The 12,806-nt window shown below is 53.0% G+C and overlaps 1 protein-coding gene across 7 annotated transcripts in view; it reads right to left on the reverse strand.

Annotated features, from left to right (window-relative positions):
• The window catches only part of ABR (ABR activator of RhoGEF and GTPase), a 191,486-nt gene that overhangs the window by 94,503 nt on the left and 84,177 nt on the right, over positions 1–12,806 (reverse strand). For all 7 annotated transcript variants that reach the window (XM_081580131.1, XM_081580138.1, XM_081580136.1 and 4 more), the window contains exon 2: positions 7,280–7,464. In XM_081580131.1, the coding sequence (XP_081436257.1) occupies positions 7,280–7,464 (185 nt within the window). The remainder of the gene's footprint in view (positions 1–7,279; positions 7,465–12,806) is intronic.

Below are 12,806 nucleotides of genomic sequence, written 5' to 3' on the forward strand. Positions count from 1 at the left end.
GGGATGCAGACTGTGTTTTCACAGTGGCTGTGTCACTTGGTGCTCCCAGCAGCCCTTCCAGATAGGAGGTATTTATCCTTACTTACAGCTGTGGGGACTAGGACTCTACAGGCTGTTTCAAGTTACAGAGCCAGGAAGATGTAAATCGAGTGCATTAAGGCTTGTCCTGGACAGCTGGCAGGGGACCACGGAGATGAGAAACCACCACTCATCAGCTCTGGGACCTCAGGTGGGTTGTGTCATCTCTCTGCACCTCAGTTTTCAAATCTGGAAAATGGGGCAGTCACAATGCCTACCTCCCAACCTGTGGTGAGGACTAAATGAGACAGTATTTATAAAGTGCTACGACAGGGCCCAGCCTTCTGTAACTGCTATGTAAGTGTTTCTCTTCTTTCTGTCACACAGGCAGGAGGGTGGGGGGAATCTGTGTGGCCTTCCAGATAGAAGCGACCAGCTCATAACCCTGTGGGAGGAAAGTCCACAAGAGTGGTGGTCCACAACCTTTTTGGCACCAGGGACCAGTTTCACGGAAGATAATTTTTCCATGGACTCAGGTGGGGGGAGATGGTTTGGGGATGATTCAGACACTTTACATTTATTATGCCCTTTATTCCAATTATTATTACATTAGCTTCACCACAGGTCATCAGGTTATTAGATCCTGGAGGTTGGGGACCCCTGCACAAAAGCATCATCAGAGCATCATGGTGGAAAGAAAGCGCTAGCACCCACTAGTGGAGGAACCAGATGCATGCGTGTATGATGTGCTAGGTCACTCAGCTGTGTTTCTTTGTGACCCCATGGACTATAGCCCGCCAGGCTCCTCTGTCCATGGAATTTTCCAGGCAAGAATTCTGGAGTGGGTTGCCATTTCCTTCTCCAGGGAATCTTCCCAACCCAGGGATCGAACCTGCATCTCCTGCATTGGCAGATGGATTCTTTACCACTAGTGCCACCTGGGAAACCCGGAGGAACCAGGTGAAGATGATGGAGAGTCCGTGGATGAGATCCAGTCTGCTGCAGGGACATTCCCTGCCCTTCTGTGCCCTGGTAGAGCCCAGAGGCCATCCAGCCTCTGCCCCTTGGCAGCTCAACTACGTGGCCAAACATCTCAAAGTGAAGGCATTCTCGGGGCAATTTCACATCTGTTGGTGTGAATTATGCAGGTCAGTTGGCCTCCTTGCCCCACCCCCAAAGACTCTGGAGCCTCAAGGGCAGAGGATGGGTCTGGCTGGGCTCACTCTCCTATCCACCGTCCTGGGATCTGTAGGAGATGAGCCAACCTTCACCGAATACAGGCTGCTTTGGAAGTAGCCTTACTAGCAAGTGTGAAGCACGTTAATGAACCACGATCTCAGCACACGAGCAGAGAAAGGGAGACCCCAGACAGGCCGCGAACGCTACAGGAGATGCGCCAGGTTGGCCAGGTGTGGCAAATCAGGGAAGCCCAAATCCCATCCAGGTGTGAAGAGGTAGGGGTGGGGGCAGCGAGAGCCAGAGAGGCCAGGGAAGGCCAGCTGTGGAGGGGCTGAGGGCCACAACCAAGGCACTGTCTCCCCACTTCCTATTTACATCCTCCTTGACTCGGATAAGCCAAGCAACTGCCTGAGCCACAGATTCCTCATCTATAAAGTGGGGGCTCCTCCAGCAGTTGGAGGGCTGGGTGGCAATGAAGCTGGGCACCCGGCACAGCACCTGGCACGTAGCAGGGCCAGGCAGGCTCCATCTCTTTGCAGTGGGGACCAAAGATCCAGAAAGGAGCCATGAGGAGCAAGGCTGCTAAGGCAGGAGGTTGGTAACTTGAGGAGCGATGCCTGGTTTTATCTTCAGCTGGAAACCCCTGAGAGATGTAAACAACAGGGGCAGCCCCAAAGCCTCCCAACCCAGGCCTCAAACACTGAAGACTGGGAAGCCAGCTCAGATGCTCCCAGCTCTCCACGTGGCTTCTCCTTTCACCTAGAAGGAAGCTCCTTGTCCTGCAACCTCAAATCCTGAACTACAAGCCTCCAAACAGACCAGGAAGGGAAGAGGGGGCAGCAATTCATCCCAGATTCATCCCCTAGGACTGCATCCACCCACCCTCCCTGCTCCCCGGCCACCCTGGTGCTGGTTGGTTCAGTAGCTGATAGGGTCCACAGAGATGATGGGATCAGAGCTCTTGATGTCACAGGGCAGATGTGCCCCTCAAGTAACTGTGCACACTCCCCAAACAGCAGAGGGCTCAGTCATGGGCTGGGAAAGCTTCACGGGGAGGTGGTGTCTGAGTGGACCCAGCAGCACCGCACAGACTCCAGCATCAGAAAAACCCACATTTAGGGACTTCCTGGCAATCCTGTGGTTAAGACTGAGCTTCCAGTGCAGGGGGCTCAGATTTGATCCCTGGTCAGAGACCTAAGATCCCGCATGCTAGCATGGGCCAAAAATAAAAAAAGAGAAAGACCCAAGTTTAAGTACATCTTTGGCTCCTCTGGCTGGTCTTGAGCAAATATGTCCTCTCTGATCTTCCATTTCCTCATCTGTAAAAATGATGATCATTGCACCTACTACCTAGTGGAGTTGTGTTAGTTGCTCAGTCGTGTCCAACTCTTTGTGACCCCATGGACTGTACCCCTGCAGGCTCCTCTGTCCATGGCATTCTCCAGGCAAGAATATTGGAGTAGATTGCCATTCCCTTCTCCAGGGGATCATCCCGACCCAGGGATCTGAACCTAAGTTTCCCACACTGCAGGCAGATTCTTTACCATCTGCGCCACCAGGGAAGCCCACATAGGGTTGTGGTGAGCCTTACATGAGACAACCCATGTAAAAGGCTCAGGGTAAGTAGTTGTGAGGACGAGAGGGTATTGGGGGAGGGGGAGGGATGAGAAGGATGACAATGGTGATCATCTTAATTATCCCCCAACCATCTTTAAATTATCTTTCCCTCTGGAGTCTGAACCCCTCAACTCAGCATTCCTAACCAAGTGCAGACTTTACAAAGTGCTCCACCTGGCACCATTTTATGGGAGCTTCCTGAAAGCTGTGTGAGGTCAAGAGAAAGGAAATTCTCAGTATCTTCACTTTACAGATGAGCAAACTGGAGCTCAGAGAGGGTGAGTGACAGCCCTCAGGTCACATAGCTAGAAAGTGGTGGCACTGAAACAACACCCAGATCTTCTCTCTGCCTTGTGGCCCCTTTGCAGTGTGCCTCCCGAGAGGGGAATCAGAGAAGTCCATGGTTTGTAGGACGCTCACTTTTCTCTAAGACCAGGGTCCTGGCGGAGAAACACAGCCCCTTGGCACAGAGAGCGAGCCCCGCCCCTCCCTCCCAGGGTGAAAGCAGGCCCTCTGCTGAACTGAGACACCAGAGGGCTCTGTGCTCAGCCTGGGTTAGGGAAAAGAACACTCTGCAGGGCGTCCGACTTCACTTTCTTTTTTTTAATATTTATTTATTTGGCTGCACCGAGTCTTAGTTCTGGAGGTATGTGGGATCTAGTTCCCTGACCAGGAATTGAACCTGGCCCCCCTGCATTGAGAACTTGGAGTCTTAACCACTGGACCACCAGGGAAGTCCCCCGACTTCACTTTTGACACCTCACTGGGCTGCACACTGGGGCAGGTCTAAGGCGCAAAGCAGAGTGAGGCTGCAGGGGCAGGCTGGGGAGTGAGGAGCATGTGTCCTGCCGACACCAGAGACTCAGTTTCATCGGGGCTCCTGCACCTGCGAGGACAGATCCAACCCCAGAAAGGAGATTGCAAAAGCAGAGTCAGTCGTTGTCCAGCAAACATTCATTAGACCGGGTCCTCACCCCTCTTGAGGCTGATGAGGAGTCTTGTGGGCCGTCGTCACCAAGAACTGAGGACCCACAGCGCACCCGGCCCAGCTCTACAGGCCTCACCGGAGCTATCTCAGTCTGTCCTCTCAACAACCCTTCAGGTATTTAGTCCTATTTAGACATGAGGAAACTGAAGGTCAAAGGGGTTATGACACTGGTTTAAGGTCCCACAGCTAGAGAGCAGCACATGTTCATCTATCCAAAGCTCATGGCCCTGCCATTCTCTGAGCTGCTGGGAGAGTCAGACCATAAGGGTTGGTTTTATGAACCAAACCGACGGGGCTACAGGTGCCCAGACATTTGGCCGAACATTATTCTGGGTGTGTCTGCAAGGGTGTTTCTGGGTGAGATTAACGCTTGAAACAGTTGACTGAGTAAAGCAGTTTGCCCTCTCCAATGTGGATGGGCCTCACCTAATCAGCTGAAGGTCCAGATGGGCCTCACCTAATCAGCTGAAGGTCCAGAGAGCCCAAAAGGGTGACATAAGGGAGAATTCACTTCAAGGTGGCTCAATGGGAAAGAATCCGCCTGCCAATGCAGGAGATACATGAGATGCAGGTTCAATCCCTGGGTGGGGAAGATCTCTGGAGAGGAAATGGCAACCCATTCCAGTATTCTTGCCTGGAAAATTTCATGGACAGAGGAGTCTGGTGGGCTACAGTCCATGGGGTCGCAAAGAGTCAGACATGACTGAATGACTGAGCATGCATGCACAAGGGAGAATTCACTCTCTGCCTGTCTTCGAGCTGGGACGTAGGTCTTTTCCTATTGGACTCAATATGGACTAGAACTTCCACCATCAACTCTCCTGGACTTGGACTGTAACTAACTATTCCATCAGTTCACCTGGGCCTCTGGCTTTGCTGGCTGCAGAACTTGGAACTTCTCAGCCTCCATGATCTAGTGAGCCAGTTCCTTTTAATACATCAATTCTTCTTCCTCTGTATCCTAAAGGTTCTGTTTCTCTGGAGAACTCTAATGCAAAGACTTGTTCCTTGGGCTTCCAGGAACAAGTCGGCTGCATATTTGGCTGTGGAATGCCCGCCTGCCAGAGGCCATATCTCTGAATGTCTTGAACAATCATCTGATTTGGTCCAAAAGTCCCCTTGTTCCCAACGCCCCAACAGGAAGCCTGGCAGGGAGGGGACTTGCCTGGCCAAATGAGCAGAGCCAAGTAGCAGAAACCTTGGCTTTCTTTTTCTTTCCTTTTTTTTTTTTAAATGCTGAAACAGTTCCTAAGTACTCAGGAAGAAGTGTGTCAACTCTCCAGTGCCCCATTATAAACACCAATACTTTCTGTGTCCACTAGATGGGGCCAGTGACACAGCAGAAAGGGCAGAAAGGCAACTCAGGAGAGAAGGTAGGCAGGCAGTGGGGTGCATGGGGCTGGAATCTTCAGCTGGGATCTCCAAGCTGGATTAATGCTCCCCAACCCTATCTTGTATCACTTCTAGCCAATGGTGCAAAAGTTAATCCTGGGGTTCCCAAGCACTTTGGTCAGTTTTCACTAGCATCTCTTGGATTTTAGTCCTCAAACCCAATTCTCTTGTGAGTCACCAAGCAAAATGGGCAGCACTGAAGTAAAGGAAGTCCTTGCCCTGAAGCTCCAGAGGTCCAGGCGGGGGCATCTCCCTCTTATGCCTGGGATCTGTTTCACTAGAAAAAGCACCTGAGTACCTTTCACCAGGGCATCTAAAAGTTGATGGACAAGCATTCCCACAAGGTGGTCATGTGACAAGGAAAGGCGACAAGACAGGAAGTAAGGAGGAAGGCAAAGAGGGGAAAGGAAATGGCTTTTCTCTCCAGCAAGGGGTTCTAATCTGGCCACACGTTCTCAGCTCTCAGCTAGCATTCCTGGTGCTGGGTTGAGTCCTGCAGTGAATCTTTCTGTGCCTGCTCACAGGGGCAATGACGGACACTCCCCGGGATGTCTCTAAGCCCTGATGTGGTCAGAGGCCTAAAGGTAGTGTCGGAAAGCAGTTTTCACCTTGCTTCCCCTGCTTGGAGTCAGTTCAGGTCCCAGAGCACCCTCTCCTCCATCAGTAGCAAATCCTGCCCTGCAGGTCCACGACGGCTGTCTCTCACCTGCCACCCTTCCCTAGGACCACAGGACAACACCCCAGAACGCTGGTTGTGGGGGGCCTGAGCCTGACCGACACCCTTGCCCATCATCTTCTCCCACCTGCCCCCCCACCATCCCTTTCCAAACTTGTACTGCCTGGCAGCTGATAAGCTCTGCCTAGGCCTCTGTTGCCATGGCAACAATGTGGCTTCCCCCAAGTGGGAAGCTGGTTGCCAAGGCCCTTATTGCCAAAGGCTATAACAGCCACCCTGGTGTGTGAAGAGGGGGTGAGAGCTCTCCGCAGAAGTGGAGGGTGGCCGGGGAGGTTGGGAGGAAGGGAAAGCAGGGGGTTCTCAAGAAATGGTAGAGTCCAGGCAGGCTTCCGGCTGGGGCGAGCAACACTGGGCCCTGAAGGAGAGAAACAAGTATCTCCTGGCATCTCGGTGACTGTTCCTCAAGGGTATTAGAGGGAAGAAAGGGGACCCCCTACAAAACACAGCCGGACAGGCCCCCTACCAAGCAGGACCGAGCAATCCAAGCCCCGCACCCCCTGCCCCCGGGCAGAAGAAGAAATGGTTTTGATTCTTCCCAGTTTCAGAAGAACAGCCCCCAGGAACCCCTCTGTCTCATTTCTCTTGTGTATAAGACACACGCACAAGCTGGGTCCAGACAGAGCCGGTCCCTGTGGCCGGAAACAGCATTAACTACCAGGATTGCAAACCTCCACACATCTTATCCCCGGGCCTGTCTCAGAGCCCATCCTCAGTACTGCTCATGAAACGCTTCTCTTTGGAGCAGAGCTCTCACCAGTGGACAAGAGAGGACACCATGAGGGTTCATTCCCTTCCAGAGTCAGCAGAGGAGGGCTGGACGGGGCCCAGGGTCCTCAGGGGATACTACAGAGGCTGCTCACCCCCCCCCCCGCCACGGCCGGCACCCAGGCCAGCCTTGGTTTGCTGAGCTGGTGTCTATGCCACTTACAGCCTGTAGGTCACATATGCAGCCACTGCCTGGCCCAGGCCCAGAGAGGAGAGCCTGTTCCCTCCACAAGGCATCATCCTGCTAGAGAGGAGCTAAGAGAGAAGGTTGAAAGAGGAGGTAAGGGGCCCAGGAGGCAGGGGGAAGCAGATGCCGGTAGAGAGACAGGGACAGGTACGGGGTGGCACAGAGAGCAGCAGGTGGTGGCGGGAGGTGAGGGGTGACGGTGGAGGGCTAGTCTGAGAGCCCAGGACCAGAATGAGATGCCCAAGGGCACCAAGAACGGCCAGGCCCCAATTTCCCAAGTCCAGCACCCCAGGAGCACCCCAAGCAGAGCCTGGCCCATGGCACCCATGCACGCCTACTCCACCTCCCCCTAAAACTCTCTCTTCCCCAACCTGGAAGGAAAAGCAGGGGTACCTACCCCAGGTGCCAGCCCCTCGGGTGGAGTGGGGGAGATGCTGTCCCCGCCGCCCTGACTCCGGGCGCTGAGCTGCGGCGACATGGTGGGCGACTCGTCGATGTACGGCATGGTCTCCGAGCCCTCCGGCGGCCCCTTCTGCTCCTCATTCCCCTCTGCGTCGTAGTCGTCCGCCCCGTAGCTGAAGTCTGAGACAAGGAACAAGAAAGGCCACTGAGAATCCTCCACGAGGGCTGCCAGGGACTGGTAGCGCAGTGGGCGGCGGCGGCGGCCCCCGGCTGCCATGGCTCCGACCCCACCATCCACGCCTGGGCCGGGCAGGGCTGCGCAGCCCGGGGCGCCAGCAGGCACCGGGCGCTGCAGTTCAGGGGCTGTGGGGAGTCCAGGGAGGGCGGCTCCGCAGTTGCCACCCGCTTAATAACATGTCAGTCGCATACTTCGAGCTGCTGTTTCCCTTGCCTCCTGCCTAATTCCAAGTCTAAAAATTAACAGTGGGAGCAGGAGGCAGGACGCTTCCAACTCTCCTCTCTGAGTCACCATTTTGCTTTTTATAGGGAGCAGGGAGGTGGGGGCGGGCCGAACGATGTCACTTCCTGCACCCCTCCTCCTTGGGTACCATTTGTACACGGAGCCCCATCCCTGGCTGGTGGGGAGCAGGGCCGGGTTCCGGGGGGGTGGGGGCTGAGGAAGGGCCCCCGAGGGAGCCCTCGCCCCTCTGAACAAGGCTTTGCGCAGGTCGGAGCCCAAGGCTGGCAGAACGTGGGCGAGAAGGCGGCCCGGGCCTGGCAGGGACCTGGTGGAACAGCAGAGTCCTCAAAAGCTGGCACTTGTTTCTGTAATTTCCACGGAGGCTTCCTTCGGAGAAGGAGGGCAGAGAGGGCCGTAGGGAAGTCAAGCTGCCGTTAAACCCTGCTGGCGCTGCCAGCACCACTTGGAGGCCAGAGCCCACACACAGACACCCCCTCCCGGGGAAGCAGGCAGGGTCCATGGGGCAGCGGGGACGGGACAGCACCTCAGAAAGGCCTCCATCTGACTCCATCGGTGGGGGGGTCTCTCCTGCAGCGGCCTGAGGGACCCTCCTCCACCCCCACCACTGGCGGGGTCTGTCCCATCACCCGCTGGGACATCACTTCCTCCAGGGTGCCATTCCTGGTATCCCAGGTCGGAACTCCTACAGCGTGTGGCCTTCTAGCGCCCCTGGTGATCCTGCCCATTTGTCCCTGAACCCCCGGGGTGGGGACTGGGTGTCAGCCCTCGCTGAGGGCCTAGCGCCCACGGCTGACACGTGGCGGGGCCTTGGGAATGTGTGCAGAGAGTGAGTGGGCAGGGGAATGCACTGTGCCACTCAGGTCCAAGGCTTGAGCCAAGTTCTCGGCGGGGGCCCTGGCTCCTCCACTGTCACAACACACCGGCCCCCGGGGCAGCCGGCAGCCTGAGAATGGTGTCAACGGGTCATCAGGGCGCCCGGCCACGGCCACACTCAATCCAATCTGGCCCTTTGGCAGCTGAGGCTGCCCCCCCCCCCGCACCCCCCTCCGGCCTCACTGCACCTGTTCTGCCGACTTCCTCTCCTGTGCCTACGGCCCATTAAGCTGTCAGGGCCGTGAGCTATTATTTATTTTTTCCCCAGGACAGGCGTGCACGTGAAGAACCACAGGACCTAGTGACCCAGCCGCTGGGATATGTGTGCCCTGCACTGGGGAAATGGGACCCACTGATAGGGGCACGCAGGAATTCTGCTGTTTCCAGGGGCCAAAAGAGAGGAAGAAAAGCCACAGCATTCAGCCTGCCCGAGTCTGGCACTGTGAAGGGGCCTGGCTGTTTGGTGAGACCTACTCACTCTGGAGAAGCACAAGGGGATGAAACGCCACAGTAACCCTCTGTCTGTCCTCCAGGAGGCTCCAGGCTGCCCTGTTAGTAGTGCCTGGAGTCAGGGTCAGGGGTGTGAGCTATGGTGAACCCTGCCCTGGCCAACAGTTCAGACTCCAGCAGGCCGCACTGATTCTCCTCTATGCTGGACTAATTCCTAGGGGTCACAGGACCAGCACCTTCACTCTCAGGACATTTCTCCAGGGCAAGGGTAGAGGCGCCACAGGGAGGGCGGTAAGGCCGGACTCTACTGCACAGTCTGGAACTGCCTGGGTCATGGCAAGGTGGGAAGTTTGCAGCCAGCTTCCCCAACGTGTGCACAATTCATCCTTATCAGAGTGGGGGCCGTGGACCACAGCTCAGCCCAGCCACGTCGGTGAAGCTGTTCTCTCTACGGCCAGTTCACCGACAGAGTCTCTGAGTCTCAGAGAGCTTTGCACAGAAAGGATCTCAACCCAAGTCTGTCTGTCTCTAAATGCCATCTTTCTCCTTCTGAATCTCATTACTTTCTAGAGGAATCTCTTTCCCTCAGTACAAGGATTGGAGAAGAAGCCCTGCTTGTCAGGAGAGGCTGACCAAATAGGCGAGGGAAGAGTGCCAGCCACAGCAGCAGGGATGCCCAGGGGTGGAAGAGAATGCCCACAGAGCTCTCTGCAAATTGTCCTGGATACTGCCCCTTTCATTTCACACTCCAGGAGATCCCGACAGCCCAGGAAGCCAGCCAGAGACCCTGGAAACTCCTACCAGAAAAGAGACCTACAATAAGATAGAGACAGCACCCCTTCGAGAAGGAAGGAGCCCTAGGAACTTGGAGGATGTAAATCTGCCAACCACAGCCTTCAGTCTGCATAGGTCCCCAGATAGGAAGGCTGAGTGGACATGGCTAGGCCACCAGGTGTCAAAAGAGGGAGAAGGGGATTTCCCTGGTGGTCCAGTGGCTAAGACTCTGCACTCCTAACGCAGGGGGCCCAAGTTCCATCCCTGGTCAGGGAACTAGATCCCACATGCTGCAACTAAGAGTTCGCATGCCACAACTAAAGATCCTGCGAGCTGCAATGAAGATCAAAGATCCCGCGTGCCACCACCAAGATCAGTGCAAAATAAATAAATACTATAAAAAAGAGAGAGAAGGTAGAAGAGGCTGCTGACAGCCAATATCCATTTCCCCTCCTAGTATCAGAAATCTCATTATCTTTGGAGTAGCAGTGTGCTCAGTGGCTGCTCTTTCTAGTGGTACAGGGTACGTGATAAAGTTCCGGCCAATGAGTGTTAAGTGGATATGTACAGAACTTTAAGGAAAGTTTCTGAGATTGTTTCAGCTGGAATGAATCCCCACCCCCACCCCCCCTCCGTGCTTCCTCCTTCTGTTACCAGTTTGGAAAGCAGATAGGATGGCTGGAGCTCCAGCAGCCATACTGAACCACGAGGTGACCTTGAGGCTAGAAGCCAGTGCTGAATATAGCTGAGCACAAAGCTAGGAGCCTGGGCCAGTGATGGCACAGTGAGCCAACATATCACCCCAGGACTGTCTATCTCTGGACTTCTTCTACATGAGAGAAGGAAAATGCCTGTTATTTAAGTCACTTATTTAGTTTTTATGTTATATGTAGTCAAACCTAATTATAACTGATCCAGATGGTTTTCCTTGACATTCTATCTGGATGCTTTTCCTACTGCCTTCACTGTTCCTTCTAGTATCCTTGATAGAATCCTCTTTCTCTGTCCACCCCTTTAAAAATTCCTTTTTTTTTTTTGGCCGCACCTTTGGCTTGTGGGATCTTTGTTCCCCAACCAAAGAGTGAACCTATGCCCCCTGCAGTGGAAGTGCTGAGTCCTAAACACTGGACCACCAGGGAATTCCCCAAACGGTTATTCCTACACATCTTTAGAGGCTTCCCTGATGGCTCAGTAGTAAAGAATCTGCCTGCCAATGCAGGAAACATGGGTTTGATCCTTGGGTCGGGAAGATCCTCTGGAGAAGGGGTGGCAACCCACTTCAGATTCTTGACTGGGAAATCCCATGGACAGAGGAGGCTGGCAGGCAACAGTCCACGGGGTTCCAAAGAGTCAGACACGACTTAGTGACTAAACCACACATGTTTATAATAGAATACTGCTCAGCAATAAAAGGGACAAGCTACTGAAACACACAGAAATGACTATTTACAGGCATTATGCTTAGTGAAAGAAGCCAGATACAAAGGAACACATCTTGTATGGCTCCACTTACATGCAGTTCTAGAGCAGACAAAATTAATTTATGCTTGAAAAAAAAAAGAAAATAGCAGTTGCTTGTAGGGGTCAGGTAGGGACAGGAGTTGACTGAAAGGAGCACAGGGAATTTTCTAGGGAGACGGAAATGTATCTTGATGGGGATATGTGGGTACACAGTGATGCATTCATCGACTTCATCAAATAGTACACTTAAGATTTGTGCATTTCACTAAATATTGAACTCTAGTGATTGATTTGCATGTTAATGTGTCGAAGTGAAACGTACCTAATGTTTGCAACTTACCCTGAAATACATACAAAACAAGATGCATTGATGATGTTCAAGAGGGATGGATAGATGTGTGATAAAGCAAATGGAGAAAAATGATTATTATAGACTCCAGATGGTGGATCCATGGGTGTTCACTATAAGATACTTTAAACTTTTAGGTAGGCTTGAAATTTTTCACAAGAAAATGAGGGGGAGAAATTGTTGTTCTCCAGGCTTCTGTCACTTCTTTTACTCCCCTCTCCCAAATTTTATTTATATTCTAGGGAGAGGTCTGGGCTATAGACCCATCTCTTTGATTGTTTCCTGCACATCTCCACTCCAGAAATTCAAACCCGACCTTTTCCTGAAGTTAATCTGCTAGATTACTCAAGTTGGAAACCAAGGAGTCATTCCAGATTCCTCCCTCTTCCTGTTCATATCCTACACCCTGAGATATCCCCACTCCCCATCCTTTTTCCTATCCTCATCAACTCTTACAAGGACAGTGCCAACACTCTTTCCCCGTTGAGTGCCAGACTACAAATCTGATGATTCAAACTCCAACAGTTCCCCATTCAATTCAAGGGCACAAGCCAAATTCCTCAGCAAAAGGCCTTTCATGGTCATCATTTGACTCGTCCTTTACAGAGTCATATTCTGCTGTTCTGTAATATCAGACATTTCTTAGGTATGTCCCTGCAAGCCCCTATATATATAGGGGCTTGCAGGGACATACCTAATATATATACATACCTATACATATATATATCCAAATCCTAACCTTGGCACTCATAAATGTGACCTTATTTAGGAAAAAGTTCTTTGTACATGTAATTAAGTGAAGGATCTCTAGAAGAGATGATCTTAGACTAACTGCATGAATGCGTGGTAAGTTGCTTCAGTCATGTCTGATTCTTTGCGACTCTATGGACTGTAGCCCGCCAGGCTCCTCTATCCATGGGATTCTCCAGGCAAGAACACTGGAGTGGGTTACCATGCCCTCCTCCAGGGGATCTTCCGACCCAGGGATGGAACCCATGTCTCCTGCATTGCAGGTGGATTCTTTACCGCTGAGCCACTGGGCAAGCCCTCTAGACTAAGATGGACCTGAATCAGATGATGTGTTCTTGTAGGTAACAGCAGGGAGAAGACACAGATACACAGAAGAAGGTCATG

The sequence above is a fragment of the Giraffa tippelskirchi genome, chromosome 3, assembly GCF_054371585.1.
Source record: "Giraffa tippelskirchi isolate mGirTip1 chromosome 3, T2T-mGirTip1v1.2.pri, whole genome shotgun sequence".
NCBI classification, from domain to species: Eukaryota; Metazoa; Chordata; class Mammalia; order Artiodactyla; family Giraffidae; genus Giraffa; species Giraffa tippelskirchi.